This window comes from Microchirus variegatus (assembly GCF_963457635.1).
Source record: "Microchirus variegatus genome assembly, chromosome: 7".
NCBI lineage: Eukaryota > Metazoa > Chordata > Actinopteri > Pleuronectiformes > Soleidae > Microchirus > Microchirus variegatus.
Genome location: NC_139808.1, coordinates 9,812,824 through 9,832,794, shown reverse-complemented (window position 1 = coordinate 9,832,794; position 19,971 = coordinate 9,812,824). Strand labels below are relative to the sequence as shown.

Here is a 19,971-nt window from a genome sequence, read left to right as displayed (position 1 = left end):
TAAATTGTTTGATAAAGGTGAATAAAATCATCCATGGATGACGGTGTTCGTCTTTTAATGCCTGTGTTCTACCTTCACTTTGTTCTCACCTGATCGTGTGCAGAGGGGTAATGGTTTTCTTCTCTGGAACTAAAGTTGTAAATGCTGACTCAGTATTTCCAACTAATTAAAGCTGCAGGCAGCATTGATCGGCCCCCTCGTTCCTGTGTGTGTCAGATGTAGACATTGGATGGGGGCCATCGTAGCTGCCACACAACATAAGAAACTGGACGAACGAGGAAAACGAGATCATCTACCTTGCCATGGGAGCTGCCTCTCATCTGTAAGGTATGTGCATTGTGTCTCCATTCATTATCAAAAGGGCGAAGATAAATATTTCAAAATATGTTGTAGAAAACTTTTCTGGGTGTGAAATCTATAGCGTATAAAAACACTGCTGTCTTTGATCCTCCACCTCATGCACATTAAAGGCAAATGAATGACAAACAACATTCTAAAGAGAAGCTTTTTGTGGCAACACAAGAACATTTCTGGCTCAGCTCCACAAATGGTGACTTGCACTGCGGTCTATTAAGGCCTTTGCGAGAAATCCTGCTGCACATCTGTTACCAACGTTACGGTAACCGGGGAGGCGGTGGGGTAGGCTGACGCAGAAGCACACCTCCGGCTTGGAAGGACACCAACAACCCGCCTGAGGAGAGACGCCAAAGCGCCAAGGACAGGCCGAACACACTGTCCCCTGCGTCCTCTACACTGGACACAAACTCCCCGGTGAATGTGACAGAAGATCCGTAAAAGCGACGGTGGTTAACGACATACAGACGCCTCTGTCCGGCGGAGCAGCTGCTAATACCAATAAGGTAAATAAAGTATTTAATAAATAAATAAATGCGGTGCTATTTAAAACGTGTCTTGTTTTGTACGTTAGTGTCCGCATGAGTATTCTCCTTAACTCAAATACAGAATGTCGTGTCGTCTTGTTCCCTTTTGTTTTTATTAGAACTGATCTTTTGAGCCAAGTTGATTTCCTTGCCATCATTGTTCTCTTCAAAAAAAAATAAAAAAATAAAATCACATTCCTTTAGGCTACTCCTCATCCTCTGACAGTGTTGCCATGGAAACACGGACATAAACATTAACAATAATAACATGTTGAAAACAAATGAAGCCTTGCTTTAGTTGTGTTTACAGTTGTGTTCCCTGTCATGTGGTGGAGAGACTTGACACAAACATGTACATGTATTGTCATTCCTAACACTTTGTGTCTTTCAGCTTGGACAAAAGAGATGGAGGTCGAGTTTCAAACTGACTCTGAAACAGATTTCAACATGTCAAACTCTCAGACTGACGATGGCTCCACAAACTCAGCAGAAGCCAAGAAAATGGAGCAGAGGACAAGTGAGAAGAAGTGCTGTAAGTAAACACCACATCTGGATTTAAATGAGTTTCTTCCTCATGACTGACTGCTTTTTTTGTTTGTTTTTTTGACGTCCACAGGTGCTTTTTTGTAATGCGAGACCTTGCGTTTTTCATTTGGGTATTCAATTCCCTAATTGTTTATAAGTCACCCTCCCACTGTTGCTGAAGCTCCAGCTTACTAAAGTTAAAAGGTCTTCACTCAAGGGGGCGATTCTCACTTTTTTTTAAAAAAGAGAAAGGAACGTACATTAAAGCCTGTGATATAAAAATGTCAAGCCGTTCCCTAACTGGTCTGAATAAAATTACTTTTCTCTCCTGGGAACTTTTTCCAGCTCATTTCTTAAAATGCTCCTTTCAAGCCCGTCCAACAAACTTGTCTAAAGGGCTACATGTATTTTTATTCACACATGGCCGTTACTGTGTTGCTTTAAGGTCATTTAAATTATGTATTTTGAAATAAGTACTGTCTCAAACTGTATATATGTATATAATATCTAAATGTTTGCTGTGCAGCGTGGGCCTCCCACATGACTAACTCTCCAACCATGATTGTAATGATCGGCCTGCCTGCAAGAGGGAAGACCTACATGTCAAAGAAACTCACACGGTACCTCAACTGGATCGGAGTCCCGACCAAAGGTAGTGTATTGTCCTCTCTGTAAATTAAAACCCGTTAAGTTCACTGCTCATATTTCCAATTACAACTGATTTGATCCTGTCTTCATTCTTTTGTTGCGACAGTAACTGTATTCTTTCCTTTTTAGCTGTTTTAATACAATACTTTATGTTTAAGTATATCTAAATAACAACCAGGGGAGGAGGAGTTGTTATGTGTGTCTAAAAATATGACCTGAAGTATTTGTAACCCCCAACAAGCAAGGTGGGGGCCAAGTTAATGTGTTTTATCCATTTTGCAGTGTTTAACTTGGGCGTGTACCGCAGAGAGGCCGTCAGAGCTTATAAATCCTACGATTTCTTCCGCCACGACAACGAAGAAGCCATGAAAATCAGGAAGTAAGTTGCACTTTTACTGTGGCGCTCATCGTGTGCTTTTGTACCTTCGTGAAACGAGGCATTCACATAACGCCTGCCTCACAGTGAAGGTGTATGTACTGTGTGAACGTGAGTGTGGTATTCTGCAGCTTTCACTGCTGCATCACAGTGAAACACAAACAGTGTATGTGCATGATAACGCTTCTCCAATCCTTATCAGTTTGTGCTCTGGTGCAGTTTTATTAAAAATCACTACTGTCACTATCACTCCAAATAGAGGAATGAAGGATATACAGTAGCTGTCACTTTCCCTCCTTGTCTTATCTGGTGGTCATGTTTGAAAGAGCACTTGCGTCACTATGATAAAATGTGACAAGTCTTTCGACAACCTCACCGCGCTAAATTCCGACCCACATACCAAGTTGCTGCTGTCCCTCTGCAGGTGACACCAGTGTCTAACCTTGATCAAACGGCTGCTGTGATAAATTCACTGCAGAGTCTGTTTTTCATTTTTGTCTCGTTCGTCTGGAATAGTTTGGTATGTCGTCCAAAATGTGACAAAAAAGTCATACTTTAGTATGTCGTCCAAAATTTGATATAAAAAGTCATGCTTTAAATGTCGTCCAAAATGTGACAAAAAAATCACACTTTGGTAGGTCGTCCAAAATGTGACAAAAAAGTCATACTTTAGTATGTCGTCCAAAATTTGATTTAAAAAAGTCGTACTTTAGTATGTCGTCCAAAATGTGACAAAAAAAATCACACTTTAGTAGGTCGTCCAAAATGTGACACAAAAGTCATACTTAAGTATGTCGTCCAAAATTTTATAAAAAATCTCACACTTTAGTATGTCGTCCAAAATGTGACAAAAAAATCACACTTTAGTAGGTCGTCCAAAATTTGATTTAAAAAAGTCATACTTTAGTATGTTGTCCAAAATGTGACATGTCATATTGTGACAAGTCATACTTAAGTATTTTGTCCAAAATGTGACAAAAAAGTCATACTTAAGTATTTCGTCCAAAATGTTATAAAAAACCCACACTCAAGTATGTCGTCCAAAATGTGACAAAAAATCACACTTTAGTAGGTCGTCCAACATTTGATTAAAAAAAGTCATACTTCAGTATTTCGTCCAAAATGTGACAACCAACTCGTACTTTAGTATGTTGTCCAACATTTTTATAAAAAAAAGTCACATTTTAGTATGTCGTCCAAAATGTGACAAAAAAGTCACACTTTAATATGTCTTCCAAAATTTTATTTAAAAAAAGTCACACTTTAGCATGTCGTCCAATATGTGACAAAAAAGTCATACTTTAGTATGTCGTCCAAAATTTCACAGAATGATAAACTATTCTGTGAAATCAGCTTTTTGGCAGAGTGACTTGAGAAGATTGATGCGTTTATGTTTGTAGCTGCAGACAGCAGCTGGTTAGCATGACAGGAGGAAGCAGCCAGCTTGGCTTTAACTGTAACAAAAACCCATGAATTAACCGGTTATTTGGCTTAGTAAATCTTTGTTTAAACTAAGCTCATGTGTCCTTACAAAGTATGTGAGGGGTATCAATCCTCTCTTCTCTTTATCAGCAAGAAAAAAAAATTGGTTATCCGGATTCCACACTAATGGCCGAACAGAACCATACATGTAGACCGGAAACCACAATCTACTGTAAATGAATGTGGATCATAGTGAATGAGGATTTTATTCCTGTTTTCTCTCTTTCTCTCCTGCAGACAGTGTGCTCTGGTAGCACTACAGGATGTGAAAGCTTACCTGACGGAGGAGGGAGGTCAGATCGCAGTGAGTTACTCTGTGCCTGTCCCTCTACCTCTGTGTGTGTGTGTGTGTATACCTGGTATTCCTTATGTTGCGGGGACCTACATCTGTTTACAGTCTTATTATGGGGACAAAAATCAAGTAATGTAATTGACTACTTTAAGGTGAAGACATGTTTTAAAGTTAGGCTGAAGTAGGTTAAGGTTGTGGTCAGGATGAGGCCAGTAGTAATTATGGTGAAGGTTCAAGTCTCCAGGAAATAAATGTAAGTCAATGCAATGTCCTCTGTCCTCTGAAGTCATGTGTGTGTGGGGGGGGGGATTAAGAGTGGGGAGGAGTGAGTGAGTGAGAAAATAAGTAGTTCATATAGATTGCAGTGTTTTGGTAAATACTAAAACGGTCATACAAACGTTGACACCCACGGTGCACTGCACATATTATAGTATATACTGTTCATACTGTATAAGAAGAAATGTTTGTGATCTTTTTTAACAGGTTTTTGATGCAACAAACACAACAAGAGAAAGACGAGACCTCATTCTAGCCTTTGTGAAGGAAAATGCATTCAAGGTAAGAGCGAGAAAAAAAAAGTGACTCTATTGTTTGCTGTGTTTGACGCTTTGTGTAAAAGCTCTGAAATCTGAATCTTAGGAACGCCTTGGGAGAATCCATTCAAATTTGGTACAAATATTCGCTTGGTCTCGAGCTTAACTGTTGTCTTATTAACATCAACATTTACTAGTTTAAAACTACATTTAATGAGCCGTGGTTTGACTGGAGGGTCCTCACGTTGTCATCCCTGCTACCTTTGTTTTGCTTTTGCACTGACTGACAGTGGTTTGCAGATATAAAGCTGTGTGCCAGGAAGAGGAAAGCATCAAAATAAGTTCACAAGCAAAAGGAATGAGAAAGGAAATGCTTTCAGTTTGCCTGTTGCCTGCTTTTATGATGGTATGATAGTGTGTCATGGAGTCAGTAGACATCAGTTTCATTTTCTTTTTTCTAACAGCTTTTCTTTGTGGAGTCGGTGTGTGATGACCCAGATGTCATTGCTGCTAATATTATGGTATGATCTCATGTTATACCACACCACCACACAGGAAGTCGGAGCCAATCCCCTGACTTCTCTTCTGGGTCAAACAACTCATTATCTATTAATATTCATACTACTATCTGCAGCGTTATGTAAGAACCTCTGCTCACTCACATTGCTTGCACATTTCGCTCACGTATGACAGGAAGTGAAGGTTTCCAGTCCTGACTACCCCGAGACACACAGGGAGAGAGTAATGGATGACTTTCTGAAACGAATCGAGTGCTACAAGGTCACATATCAACCGTTAGATTCTGATGACTATGACAAGTAAGAACTGATCAGATTTGGCTTTTTTTTTTTTAAATCAAACATTTTCAAGAATTGTACCTTGCAATTAAGAAAATGATCACTAGGTGGTGACAGTGAGCAAACTTCACCTATATGGTTTATTACCACCTGCAGGGACATGTCTTTTATCAAAGTGATAAACGTGGGTCGGCGTTTTCTGGTGAATCGGGTGCAGGACTACATACAGAGTAAGATCGTCTACTACCTCATGAACATCCACGTGCACTCTCACTCCATCTACGTGTGTCGGCACGGAGAGAGCAACCACAACATCGCAGGCCGAATCGGGGGAGATTCCGAACTCTCTCCCCGAGGGAAACAGGTATGATGTACTGTTCTTTTTTTTTCTAATCCTCATTTTATGAACCGCAAAAAGCCTCTTTCAACATCTGAACAATGACCTTGAAGACATTTCATTTCCCCTTTTGGCTCTGTCCACTGATGATTAAACTTAAGGCAGAGATGTAATTGAAAAAAACTTTGAAAGAACTTCCAGATGTAGAGAGATATAATGCATTTGAAATGATAATACAAACTGTATGTACACGTTGGGTCTGGTAGGCAGACACTCACCACATTTAAGTTCCAATTTCAAACGTTCCTCTCAGTTAGGGCCTGGTTCAAGAGAATGCTGAACTATCGTTGAATTATGCTGCCATAGGCCTAGACTACCCATTATTATTTATATTCTGATTTTTATTTTCTTTTTAATTACCCATGGCTGTTGGTTTCTGTCACATCCCAGTTTGCCCACGCACTGCGAGATTTCATCGAAGAGCACAAACTGTCCGATTTGAAAGTGTGGACGAGCCAACTGAGGAGTTCCATCCAGACGGCAGAGGAGCTGGGGGTTCCTTATGAACAGTGGAAGATACTCGATGAGATCGATGCGGTCAGTGCCCAAATCTAATTATCGCCTGCACTTTCACAGGAGCTCTGGTTTAGATATGCAGAGGCAAAACCATCAGTCATTTCAGCCAATTTAAGAATCAAAGTACTGTGTCTTTATCTTGTCTCTATCTAAGCTAACTCAAGTGTGTCTTTTTTAGAAATATTTTTAAGTCAGGTTTCTACTCCTGAACTGTCATTTTTAGTCAAATGTTTGTAGATAGTCAAATGTATATGTGTACATATATATATGACAGTAAACTTATTGTATCTTGTCTTTCATCCTTTTCCAGGGAGTGTGTGAGGAGATGACCTATGAGCTGATCAAGAAAACATTCCCTGAAGAGTTTGCTTTGAGGGAACAGGACAAGTACCATTATCGCTACCCAGGAGGAGAGGTAACCTGGCAAGCTCTGTCAATCGATCCTAAAGCTTTGCACACATGATTCTGTTACTCTAAGAAGTTATCAAAGTTCATCGTTAATGAATGTTTTTTTATTTATTTTTTATTGTTTAAACGTGTAAATATATCTGTTCTGGCTCAACAGTCCTACCAGGATCTTGTTCAGCGTCTGGAGCCTGTTATCATGGAGCTGGAGAGACAGGGCAATGTGTTGGTTATCTGCCACCAGGCTGTGATGCGCTGTTTGCTGGCTTACTTTCTGGACCAAAGTGCAGGTAGAAAAAGCACAAGACATGCACACAGTTGCACACTCACACGAGGTTACAAACATATACTGACGAGTGGTTTTGGTTTGTCTTTCGTCTCGCAGAAGATCTGCCATACATGAGATGTCCACTGCACACAGTGCTCAAGCTCACCCCCGTTGCATACGGTAGGTCCTCCTCTTTGATGTCGCTTGACTTTAAATAGATCTTTTCTTTTTGTTGAATTGAAATTTACTCTATTGTACTTCTAGGTTGTAAGGTGGAAAAGTTTTATCTTAATGTGGAGGCTGTAAACACGCACCGCGACCGGCATATTGTAAGTTTCTCCAACTTCAAATGAGAAAACATATTGTTGCATAAATGAAGTGCAGCCGCAAGTGTTTTTTTGTGTTGCAAAATCCTTAACTTGCACATAAATAATTCAGAAATGAATCAGCAAATAACATTTAATCCACAGTCCAACAGGCTCTGGTTTGTCATGTAGTTCAATGCAGTTGAGTTGCAATCACACTTCATCCCCTGTATGTGCGGCCTTGCTTCTTTAACTCCCTGGCTGCAGTCCAACAGTCTCCTAACGAAAGACTCAATGAAGCTGTGATGAGGATTGATCTGGTTCTCTAAATGCGTTGGAAAGGCGCTTCACAGCTTCCTTTTAAATTGCCATGGGTGCTTATTCCATCCCTTATCAAAGGAAAGTTGATAGCGGTGCCTTACAAATCCTTGCAGCAGGAATATATAAAGCATCAAGAACACGAGCAGGACAAGCAAAGATACTAGCTGGGATTGGCTCCAGTCCTTAAAGCAGTGAAAGAAGAATTAATTGTGAATTATTATTAACATTTGTTTTGTAATAAGACCAAACTGAATACATTTTTTGCAGGAAATGACGTTTACATCGTCATCCCATAATTTGAGTGTTGTCATGTTTCATGCCTTTATCGTAAATAAATGTTTCATTAGTCACAGATGATGACGGGCTTGACTTTATTATTAATTATTTTGAGAAATTAAAAAATGACAGTGCAGTCACATAGAGTGGGAAACTATCCTCAATTTGACAACCATTTTGTTTCAGATTTGTAATGGGCCCTTTGAACAGCAGCTCTGTTGACATGTTTTAGTGGGAAGAGCCCAGGTGGGTAACACTTTATAATAAGTACACACTATTAGCCGAGCTTTAATAAATATTGAATTCATCACTCATAACGCATGAACACTCATTAGAACGTAGTTTATAAACACAGTTATAAATGTTTTACTCATCCCATCAGCTGAGGAACAGTGTCCAAACAGCTGCTGTACTCAAGCAGCCAATCAGCATCCACGCTCAGTACATGTCATCACTTCAGCACATGAGTGAAACATTTATAACTGCGTTTATAAACTACATACTAATGAGTATTCATGCGTCATAAATGATGAATTCAATATTTATTAATGCTTAACTAATGCTAATACTGTTTACTTATTATAAAGTGTTGGTAACTGATCACATTAACAGTTTATGTAAGTCAGGAAAGTGCAACAGTGAACCAGATTGCACCCTGAAACTGAAGAAGATAAATGGACCTTAGACATCATTCATTTGATCATTGACACCTGTGATATTATTAACGTCAAGATGTCCGCTGTCCAAAAAAATTAACCATTTATTTCAATTCCAACCAACCCAGTAATATTTTCACCATGTTTTCCACTATAGGGCTGTGTGTTGGCAAGAACCTGGCGATACGATACATATACCGAAAAACAACTCTCAATAAAAATTAAGGTTAATCTAAGGTTAAGGTTTGTTGTTTATTTGCAAACAGAGGCTGAAAAATACAACATCAAACCACTGTCAGGAATATTTCCCATGTATGAACACAGAGCATCCAATGCAATCCATCTTTATTTATGAAGTACTTTAACAACAACAACAGCTGAAATAAAATGCTGTACACCAGAGATAAATAAAACAAATAAAATATAGAAATGTGTGACCTAATAGAACTAGGGCAATAAAACAGTGCATGAAATAATCAATGCAGTATCACGCCATAAAATATTGTGATGTTTCTGTTTTCTTCTTTGCACAGGGGTTAAGATGCAACAGCTACAAACAGCTTTGTAGTTTCAATAGACATCACGTTATTATGAAGAATAGGCTAAGTACACCGTGAATAACTTTCCCCATGAACTTTGTCTCTGTTTTTGTCTCTTTTCCTGATGACGTTCTCCAGCGAGGTTAAGGAACAAACTATAGGCCGGACTGTACGACGACAGCCTCTTGCTTATATCCCTGTTGTGACATGTGCCTTTTATATACATATGGCTTAAGCTGTGAATGAATGAATGAATGAATGAGACATTAATTTAATTTTCTACCCCCCGATTGAAGCAATGGCTGTTCCTGTTCCCTCGCTTGGCTGACCATCGCTCTGACTGCATTTAAATGTTATGCACAGATATAATGTATGTATGAAAAGCTCCTTTATTTGAGCTGTTGATTCAAGTTTTATTTTTTTTAATCTTTTATTTGACCTTTTTTTCTGTGGAGAGCTGGTCTGCTTGGTTGTGTCTGGTCAGGTTGCACCCTTAACACCTGTGGTGTTTTATTCATCTCCTACCAGGCTAAAATTCCATGGGACTCTGCTCTCATGCTTCGGAGGAATAGTTACACTCCCCTGTCCAGTCATGACCAGCTCAGGCGTCCCAGGCTCTACAGTGCGGGTAACCCTCCTTGGCTGCCGCTTGCCCACACCACAGCAGGTCTGATGCCAGAGGAACGGCTAAGCCAAGTTAGTAAAAGAGTTCCAGGCTCCCCCTTTAAATTAGTCACCGTCAACTCTAATCAGTCACCTCCCACCACGGTTGTAACACTGTGTCTGGCCTCATTCCCTCGCCTCAGTCTTGGATCTTCTCTATGATTAAGTGTCTTGTGTTGAACCTGACGTCCATTGGAACTCATCTCTGTCTGTCTGTGTCTCTCTCGTGGGCATGTGTTTGAGTCTGAGGTAGTTGCTCGTTTCTCTTGATATTATGCCTGTCAGGTGTTTGTCTTGCATGACTTCTGCTTCACCACTGGTCTGCCTCCAGAGGTTCTGAATACGCAGAACAGCATGTTTATCTATCTTATTCCCTGAGGGTCGCCTTAAAAGTTAATTGATGGAATATAAACGACAAACAGACATTTAAATGACACACATAAGTGATATTATAAGGTCCACTGTGTAAATTTTAGGAGGGTTTATTGTCAGAAATTGAATGTTGTATGTTTGTATCATCTTGTTTGTTTTTTTTGTAGCCTTAGAATAAGCCTTATATATGTACAGTAGGCAAGGACTAAACTTTAGAGAGGCCTCCATCTTGCTCTGTCATGTTCCTGCTAAATGGACACTTTTTCAGGTGGAAGCTTGGCATGCAAATGTCGCAGCAGAGAAAGTGGAGGAGTAAAAAGTGTTTACATCCAGAGTTCCCTGGTGGGCTTTGGAAAAGGGAGGAGTGAACAGTGTAGCCTTCCATTTGTTGCATTCTGCAGTCTCTCCATTAGATGTCACTAATTCTTACACACTGGACCTTCAAGGAAAATAAATACACAATGTCAGATTTGAAACCTACCAAAAAGTGTTCAAATTCAAACATGCATATGTGTGCTGTTGTATTTGTTGGCCTTGCCTTGTGGGCATAGTGCTTCAGCCCATCTCCTCCGCATTTCTATCTCTTTCTCTCCACTTTCTCCAAACCTCTCTTATAGCCGCGGATAGGAAGCAGATGTCTGTGAGTATTTTGGAGACTTTGCACAGCCAACGCTTTATTTTTCTTTCCCGTCAATTCAACCCATGTCATGGTAACCCACGTCAATATATGTTATCACAGTGGTGTCTTTTTATGGGTTTTTCCTCTAACCTAATATAATCTTTGCTCAGTGTAAGCAGTTGTTGACTTTACTTCATCTCAACATCTTGCCAAGAACTCACCTTCACACATGGATTCTTTGGTTGTTCATTAAATGGCTGCGAAAGTAAACATGCCTTCATGAAACTCTCTGATCAATGTATTTGCTAAGTAATTTAAAATGGTTGTATAATGGCAAAAACCCAACTGCGCACACGTGCAATTACACTAATCCTAGGCTGTTTCAGTATTGATTAAGGTGAAGCAAGATCATGACTTGCAGCCAATCAAACAGGGACAGAATGTGCTAACAAATCGACTCCACTCTTCTGGCTGTTTTACCACACTTGATGTAATGACCTAATTTTTCAAATTGGCAGTTGAGGAAGCTATTAGTCTCCTAGAATAGCATCTGCTGCTGTGTGACATTAATTTGAGAGAGTCATTGACTTTTTTTTTCTTTTCTTAAAGGAGTCCATGTGCGAAGGAATCGACTTTGACAGCCCCGAGGAAACTAGTGGCTATGTCTGCTTCTGAATGAAGATGAGAGCCTCTTTCCTCTTTGTGCGATCGATGTTGGTATAGACATTTTGGGTACAATCATCAATCAGACAATAGAAATGAGGCAACACGGAACCAAAATCCGCTTTGTTCCTGTTTATCTCAAGCTCCTGTTTGTATTGCATGTTGAGGCTTTGAAGTGGAGTCTTTATCTTTAGTGTCATAAACTCTTCTGCATGTGATCGACAAGAAATCAATCAATCAACTGACAAAACTGTTTGCAAATCTGGCAACTAATCCTCATTGTGTTGTAAACAATATAAAGCCTCACTGACAATTAAATATATAGGATAGTTGCTCTGTATGCCTCTGAATATGCCAGGAATAAGTTATACATCATTATTATTAGTAGTAGTAGTAGTAGTATTAAAATACAGCTTTACTATTGCAGACCATGTTATAAAGTTGATACTGAAAAAAATATCAAATTAGTTTGTATTATGTAAAATGACCAACCATTTAGAGCCACCATTTGTCTTCATATAATTTTTTTAAGACACAACAGATCTGAAAGAGATTATAGAAAACATTGTTGAATCTCATCCTTCTGTTATGGGAGCCTTTTTGTATGATTAACCAAAAAAAAAAAAAAAAGAAGCACAGCACATTGCACCACACAGCAGTCGGTAAACGGATACTTTCCTGTCACAAGCACAAGTTGCTCAAAAAGCTAATTTAATTGCTAACTTTAAGTATTGAGCTGCAAGTGTTAATCTTATTCACGCCAAAAGGGGGTTTTGTGCAACCAGAATATAACATGCATGTTGGATATTTATTGCTACTTTTGTTGAAACTGGTTCATGCAAATGTATCTTTTTCTCAATCAATTCTCGAAATCAGCCATTGTATTTTATAATGGACATGTTTGATTTTAATGAATATGTGAAGTTATTGCCTTGATGAAAGCAGCTCACTGTGTGCCTTTTTAGCAGACAATGAAAGTGAAGGGTTTTTTTTGAAGAAAGATGACAAATTATTCTGTGTATCCAAATCTTTTACTTTTTTTTCTTTTTGCTTTCTTTTGATTGTCACTGTTTAAATAAAAAATATTTCAACATTATAAAGAAACTGACTTAAATTGAATATATATATATATTTGAACCTTATATGTTATAGCATAGATTTGTCTATAACTGAAGAGGAAAATCACTCAAAACTATCAGTTAAAGTGTAATTATAACATGAAGGAAAATAATAATTAAATAGGTGCATCTGAAATTGCAGTAGGAAACAAGTGTGCTGTAATAACTGACCCTGTTACACTGTTTTCATTATTCATATTATATATTATATATCACACATTTCAAACTAATCAAAGCAAATTGTACGTGTTTTACATGTGACAGAAACGTATGGCATTAAAGTATGCAATCAAAGCGCTTTTGGTAAACACTGTAAATAGAAATGTAGAAATACCGTACTTTTTAGCATGGTACTACTTCGAGTATTGCAGTTCATTTCATGTATGCAGTTTTATTTGGCTTTCATGAACAACGCAATTTTCCAATGAATAAGTAAAGAAAACATCCACGAATAACAGACAAAAACTGGGTATTGATAGGGTTTCTTTCAGACCATATACAGCAGGGATTCTCAAAGTTTTGATACCTGAGGGCCAATTTAGGAACCCAGCGTTGGACTGAGGGCTGCCAAAGGAAAAAAAAACAGGAAAAAAAAAACAGGAAGAAATCCCATTTGTAATCATTTTAATGACCAGATTGCAGTTCTACAGTTTACACTTATTGGTCTGTACCCGGTAATGGCCAATAAACATTTAACAACATTAGTACCTCCTGGATTAAAACTATCAACTGCAATTCATTGCGGGCCGCCAGAAATGTTTCTGCGGCCCACCATTGGCCCCCGGGCCGCACTTTGAGAACCAATGATTTACAGTCATGAACATAAAACTTTCCATATAAAACACAAGAAACACAGTCTTTTTCTAGATCTCTGAATTATCTTGAGTAAATTCAATTTGATCCCATATATAACTTCAAAGTGATATTGTGTTCAATCAGAAAAAGAACTTATGCATGATTCGCAAAAAATAAATTAAAGCTGCAAGCAGCGTTACGTGAGCTCTCACAGCCGCCACCCTGCCAGCAGGTGGCACTATTCTCATGACTCTGAGTTTTAATGTGCTGGTGTTTTCTGGCCGGGTGTCTTGTGTTTGGTATGATGTTTTGGAGCCAATTGGTCCATGTATGACGAAGTTGCGGCATGCTTCCTGTTTCGTGGCGAATGGTCTAAATTCAGCAAAAATCCTATGCCTGCAGTGACCATGCAAGATATTTTGATAACTTTTCTTTGTTTTATGTGTCAAGTCCAAATGACGCATTTCACGTGTTCACGAGTACATTCATTTACGTGCACATCGCCTAAAAGGACGCAAAATTCAAAATGGCCGTTGAGTTGAGGCCATGGTCCTGATGGAGATTTTTGTTCACCTTGGCCTGTGACATGTTTACACCAAGTTTTGAGGAATTTGGTGCCACTTATTCCGGCCTTGTGTTACCGGGTTTCACCTTTTGGTGGCGCTACTGAGTCATTTTATTGAGTATTTCCCTTATTTTATAAAGAAAATTTCGCCACTTCTGATTTGTGTGCCAATTTTCTTCGTCCGTTTGCATCAACGTTTAGTACGTAAAAAATACAATGGTCCAGGAGAAAAACAAAGAAATTACAGTTCGAAATTGATTTGGAGATTGTAGAAAATGGATGGATTAGACGTAAAGTTAAAAAATTCCTACTATGGAGTTTACGGCACAACAGTGCTGACGTCATGACGTAAGTGACGCTCCGCACGTCAGCGGTCTCTCAGTAGTGTTTATTGTTTGAGGCAGGCTGCAGTGAGCAGAAGGTAAGAAAGAAAAACAACTTAACCTGTTGTTATAATACACCGTGTCCTAGTTGGCTTGTAGGTTTGTCACCGGACAAACTGTGGACATTATCGATACGAACGAGAATCGCCTGAAAAAGAACAATTAATCACAAGTTAAAGGTTGAGCTAGCATGCTAAAGCTAGCAGATGATATACAACAAAGTCGTTAGCTTTGTTCATTTGTGTCTGAATTTATGGGCTGATGTATTTTCTTTCATACTTTTCCACAGGACGTGCCAGTGACACTGTTTTCTATATGTTGAGTTAAATGCTAAGTGGCTCCATGTAACTCTGTGAAGGTTCAATCGTAGCCTGCTATCAGTGCGTGTCACTGCGGAGTTAACTACCAGAACAAAGAAAATGTCACTGTCATGTGTTTTATTCTGCTGACTCTCCCCGTCAGTACGTTAAGTGTTGTACTTGCTCTGTTTACAATGCAGTGCTGTAATGTAACGGTCAGCACAAAGAAGGACGTTTAACGTACGGACGCACTGCCAAGTACAGTTAGCCTGTAGCTAATGAAGCTCATCGCGACATAATTAAGCAGCTTAACCACGAGCAATATAGTTGTACACCTTTAACCATGTGCAATTATTTAGCTGTCAACATTTAGGCATAACCAATATTAGTTTGAATGTAAAATTAGCATACACACTGTCGTTGACTCCTCCCATAGTTGGTCGGTTAAATGTCCGACTCGTTATGCTGCAGGTATCGATTATTTTCGTAATCTTTTAAACTGTCTCTTAAGAGTACTCGTTTGCTCCATAAATTGTCAGAACATGTAGGTCAGTGTTTCTTAAAGCTGGAAATGATGATGTTCTCAAATGTCTTTTTTTATCCACAAACCAAAAAGTATTGAGTTTAAATGATATCTTTAATATATGGAACAAAGAAACCAGAAACGATTTCCATTTAAGAAGCAGAACAATCTGAAAACGTGTTTTAATTATTGAAAAAAAAACAAAAAAACACTCCAACCAATGAATTGATTATCAAAATAGTTGACGTAATCCATTAATTGAACATTCATTGCAGCCCTACACAGCATTATGAACTTCTACATCATTTTATATCTATTGGTTTATTTTCTTGCAAATTGTTTCCCATTTGAATTAATAGAGACAACTTTGGCATCACCGCCTCCTTTTTCTCTTTGCTTTGCAAACCTGAGCCATCTCACGATTATCCAGGTCTTTTTCTCCTTCTCATTCCTCAGCTGCTCTTCTGTCTGTTTTTTTCTTGTTGAGTGTTTGTTGACAGTTGGCATCTGTGATGTTACATTACTAGTAGTTCTGACAGTTAAACATGCTTCAATTTGAAGCAACACACTGGGCAAGTCTCAAATGCTGCATTTGAATTGTTTTCCATTTTTAACTAGAAGCACTCGGGAGAGCGCAGACCTCCGCCAGCACAGCTCAGCACCGCACAAAATAGCGATAAAAATAATTATAGCGTCTACTCACTTGTTTTGGGTCCATTGCGGACTTGTCCTGAAAATTTCAGCCAAATCTGTCCACGACTTTTAGAGTTATCTTGCCCACAGACAGTTATTGTTATGCTAAACAGTTCACCTAAACAGTAAAGAAATGTGTATTGCAAATCAAATTGCACTCACTTTAATCGTTCAGCCCAAGTTACTGCATCACCATAGCTATATCTACTCCAGATTTAGCCAACAAAACCTGCACTCAGAGGTGTCAGGTTTGTGTAATCATGCTGTTAGAATGTCAGTGTCATTATCAACAGATCTTTTCTCTGTCTATTTGTGTTAAGAACTGTGCATGTTATGTATGAAATACAGGCAAGACGCCTGGGCTCAAAAATAGACCCGTGACTCACATGAACACTCATCTGTTAACATGGGTGCTGAGATGAAAACACAGCCGCAAAACACACGTACGACACATCCAGTGGGAACCAGGCCTTTCACTCCTTTTAATTGTCCTTAGTCTATAGTCAATAGTCATATGAAGCTTTGTCTTGCAGGTAGGATGTTGAGGCTTCGCTGTAAGACCAAAAATGGGAGCCACATAATGCAGGGTCTGACTCACCAGTCCTGTGTCCAAGAGCTGAAGAGTAAGGTGGAGGAGCTGACTGGTATCCCCTGTGATGTGCAGAAAATTATGGTTGGATACCCACCATCCAGCCTTGATCTTCGAAACGGAGATGCTCACCTCAAGGATTACCCAATCAAATCAGGTATGCTGTCAAAATGGATAATGTGGACCAAGTTCACATCATTAATCCTTTTCTTATTACTTGAATTACATGTTTGAAGTTAAATGTACTTGAATTTTAAAGCTGCTGTTGAATTTACCCCAGACATTTCTTATGTGTATATGATTCAAATGAACAGGATAACATTAACCCTCTCTATTTGGTCTCCACTGATGTGTCATTCTCCACAGGAGACACACTCATTGTTGAGGAAGAGAAAAACAAACCAAAGCCTCAGGATCATCCTACTGTGAAGAAACCACTGCTCCTGGAAGCCTCACCTATGCTGGCACGTCGTGTGGTCCCAGCTGACAACTCCTGCCTCTTCACCAGTGTTTATTATGTGGTGGAAGGTGGCGTATATGACCCTGCCTGCGCTCCTGAGATGCGGAGCCTCATTGGCCAGATTGTGTCCAGTGACCCCACAGCTTATTGTGAAGCCGTGCTGGGAAAGACCAACGAGGAGTACTGCTCCTGGATAAAGCGTGACGACACCTGGGGCGGAGCCATCGAGGTGTCCATCTTGTCCAAGTTTTACCAGTGTGAGATCTGTGTGGTGGACACTCAGACAGTCAGAGTGGATCGATTTGGAGAGGATGCTGGCTACCACAAACGTGTGCTCCTCATCTACGACGGTATCCACTATGATCCTCTGCAGAAAGAAATCCCCGACTCTGATGTTCCGCCCCAGACTATCTTCTCAACGACAGACGACGTCATTCTGGCCCAGGCCCTCGAGCTGGCAGACGAGGCTCGCCGCAAGCGGCAGTTCACGGACGTAAACCGCTTTGCATTGCGCTGCATGGTGTGTCAGATGGGCCTGGTGGGACAAAAGGAAGCTAGAGAGCATGCCAAGGAGACAGGTCACACTAATTTTGGGGAAGTATGAACGTGTTTTTTTTTTGTTTTTTTATCCTTTATTTCCCCTTCACAAATAGAACCACCACCAAACATGTGCCCCATGTCTGGCAACTGTGTCAGTCTGTATGTCTGTCTGCTTGTGTGATCCTCTACCTCATATTGTCCAGCGACATCTATGGAGAATCTGCAGACACTGTGTTCAGCCTCTAACCTGTTCAGTATTACTTTTTAACTGGAGTCAGTTCTCAAAGTCAGAAATGCTTCTGCTGTGCTCTGATGTCATTAGACCATTACACATTAGTTTAGGGGTGGATGCCACAATTTGTTTCAATGTTTCATCAAAATATGCAAACAATTCACAGGATTTGTTTGATTCTGAGATTTTACTCAATGGTTGGATTGTACCCATTAAACCCCACAATCTGGCTCTGCAAAGACTTTAAAACACCCTCTGATAATTATTTGTACTTTGATGTGTCCCTACTCACCATTGTCTTAATTGAAGAACACCATGTTTGACTGTTATACATCTTGATCACAAAGCATGTTTATTATTATTATTATTATTATTATTATTATTATTATTATTATTTCCCTTCCAAACAGATTATTTGATAAACCTGAGATGTCTGAAGTGTTTAGCACAGTTGGACTGTGTTCCCGCTAAGATGGAGTCATCTCTATTTCATATCTTCTATTTTAAACCTCACCTTGAAAATGTCCATGCAGTGGCCAGTGAGACTGAGGTTATGCAATGTGAAATACAATATTATATTATAAACTGTAATCCAAAATTACATACATGGGTCTTTTTTCCCCATTTATTTAAAGTTGTATTTTGTGCTCATTTCAAACTGAACAAAAAATTTCAAGTAATATTTATATGACGGTGCTAAAAACAACGCATGGAAAAAAAAAATATCACTTTGAATTTCTTCATTGGTACGAGAGTTTTTAAGGAGTGTTGTTTTTTCCCCCCAACTTATTTGTGAAAGTTTCGGGTGAGAAATTTGAGGAGATAGTTCTCTGATTGTGTTGTTTTTCCTTGAAACTCAAATTTAATTCTCCAGAACCAGGTCAGCAATTTTCAGGATGTGAGTTTGACGATGGAGAACTGAATTTGAGACTTTTTTTTTTTTTTTTTTTTAATATACAAATGATTTTTCTGGTTCAGATTTTAGACGAGGTGTTGGGATTAAAGTAAAAGCATAGCCAAAATGTCGAATTACTCATTATGATTGTTCTCCTTACTCTGTTATTTTGTGGGAGGGGTTTCTTTTATTTCACTAGTAACACTGAATCACTCAGCTTGCATACAAGTGAAAAATGGCTTTGTGGTCTTTTGTAATTAAAGTTCTCATGACTCTTGAAGCTCAATATCAGTGAATGTTGCATACAAAGCACTACAGAACAACTGGATTTACTTGATTTTTTTTCAGTGTTGTGTCACAATTAAAGGTCATAGCCAATTGTATTGGATATCTGTCATTTTGTATCAACAATTTTAATTTGCATGGCAATTTTTTGTTTCATATTTTTAGTGAGACAGTTGGATGAAAATTATTTTTTCTCCATATGATTGTGTTTGAACAACTCGCATGAAGACAGTCAACAGTCATTTTCAAATGAATACAGAAACCTAACGGCAGGCAATCACATGAAATGTATGCTATTTATTAAAACAACGCAACGTTTGGTACTAATGTGTATTTATAACTCATATTGAACCAAAAAAGTCATACTATAGTATGTCGGCAAAATTTGACAAAAAAGTCATACTATAGTATGTCGTCCAAAGTTTGACAAAAAAGTATTTGGTAAGTATGTCGTCCAAAATTTGACAAAAAAGTCAAACAATAGTTTGTTGTCCAAGTTTTGACAAAAAACTCATTGGTTAGTATGTCGTCCAAAATTTGACAAAAAAGTAATACCAAAGTATGTCGTCCAAAATTTGACTAAAAATTCATACTATAGCATGTCGTCCAAAATTTGACAAAAAATGCATAGGTTAGTATCTTGTCCAAATTTTGAGAAAAAAGTCATACTATAGTATGTTGTCCAAAATTTGAGAAAAAAGTCATACTATAGTATGTCCTCCAAAATTTGAGAAAAAGTCATACTATAGTATGTTGTCCAAAATTTGACAAAAAAGTAATTGGTTAGTATGTCGTCCAAAATTTGACAAAAAAGTCAAACAATAGTATGTTGTCCAAGATTTGACAAAAAAGTCATTGGTTAGTATGTCGTCCATAATTTGACAAAAAAGTAATACCAAAGTATGTCGTCCAAAATTTGACTAAAAATTCATACTATAGCATGTCGTCCAAAATTTGACAAAAAATGCATAGGTTAGTATCTTGTCCAAATTTTGAGAAAAAAGTCATACTATAGTATGTTGTCCAAAATTTGAGAAAAAAGTCATACTATAGTATGTCC

General features: G+C 38.7%; 2 protein-coding genes across 3 annotated transcripts; both read left to right on the top strand.

Moving 5' to 3' along the window:
• Positions 1-726: 726 nt before the first annotated feature.
• pfkfb2b (6-phosphofructo-2-kinase/fructose-2,6-biphosphatase 2b) lies at positions 727-12,551 on the top strand. 2 transcript variants are annotated; one of them, XM_083892264.1, is made up of 16 exons: positions 727-860; positions 1,273-1,413; positions 1,933-2,058; positions 2,337-2,433; positions 4,150-4,216; positions 4,688-4,762; positions 5,202-5,258; positions 5,431-5,555; positions 5,691-5,898; positions 6,322-6,468; positions 6,758-6,862; positions 7,013-7,142; positions 7,238-7,300; positions 7,385-7,449; positions 9,746-9,913; positions 11,481-12,551. In XM_083892264.1, the coding sequence occupies exons 2-16, from the start codon at positions 1,287-1,289 to the stop codon at positions 11,544-11,546; spliced, it is 1,626 nt and encodes a 541-aa protein (XP_083748390.1). In that variant the 5' UTR covers positions 727-860; positions 1,273-1,286; the 3' UTR covers positions 11,547-12,551. The 2 variants fall into 2 exon arrangements, with proteins under 2 accessions (XP_083748390.1, XP_083748389.1); XM_083892263.1 differs by having other exon boundaries at positions 9,746-12,551.
• Positions 12,552-14,398: 1,847 nt separating this feature from the next.
• yod1 (YOD1 deubiquitinase) lies at positions 14,399-18,723 on the top strand. The gene is made up of 3 exons (XM_083892900.1): positions 14,399-14,433; positions 16,444-16,656; positions 16,866-18,723. The coding sequence occupies exons 2-3, from the start codon at positions 16,449-16,451 to the stop codon at positions 17,561-17,563; spliced, it is 906 nt and encodes a 301-aa protein (XP_083749026.1). The 5' UTR covers positions 14,399-14,433; positions 16,444-16,448; the 3' UTR covers positions 17,564-18,723.
• Positions 18,724-19,971: the final 1,248 nt, after the last annotated feature.

Bases quoted from the DNA above. Each gene is read 5' to 3' on its own strand.
- yod1 (XM_083892900.1), top strand. From the start codon at position 16,449: ATGTTGAGGCTTCGCTGTAAGACCAAAAATGGGAGCCACATAATGCAG. The intron at 16,657-16,865 runs GTATGCTGTCAA...CATTCTCCACAG, and splicing joins GGATTACCCAATCAAATCAG to GAGACACACTCATTGTTGAG.
- pfkfb2b (XM_083892263.1), top strand. From the start codon at position 1,287: ATGGAGGTCGAGTTTCAAACTGACTCTGAAACAGATTTCAACATGTCA. The intron at 2,059-2,336 runs GTAGTGTATTGT...TCCATTTTGCAG, and splicing joins GATCGGAGTCCCGACCAAAG to TGTTTAACTTGGGCGTGTAC. The intron at 2,434-4,149 runs GTAAGTTGCACT...TCTCTCCTGCAG, and splicing joins GAAGCCATGAAAATCAGGAA to ACAGTGTGCTCTGGTAGCAC.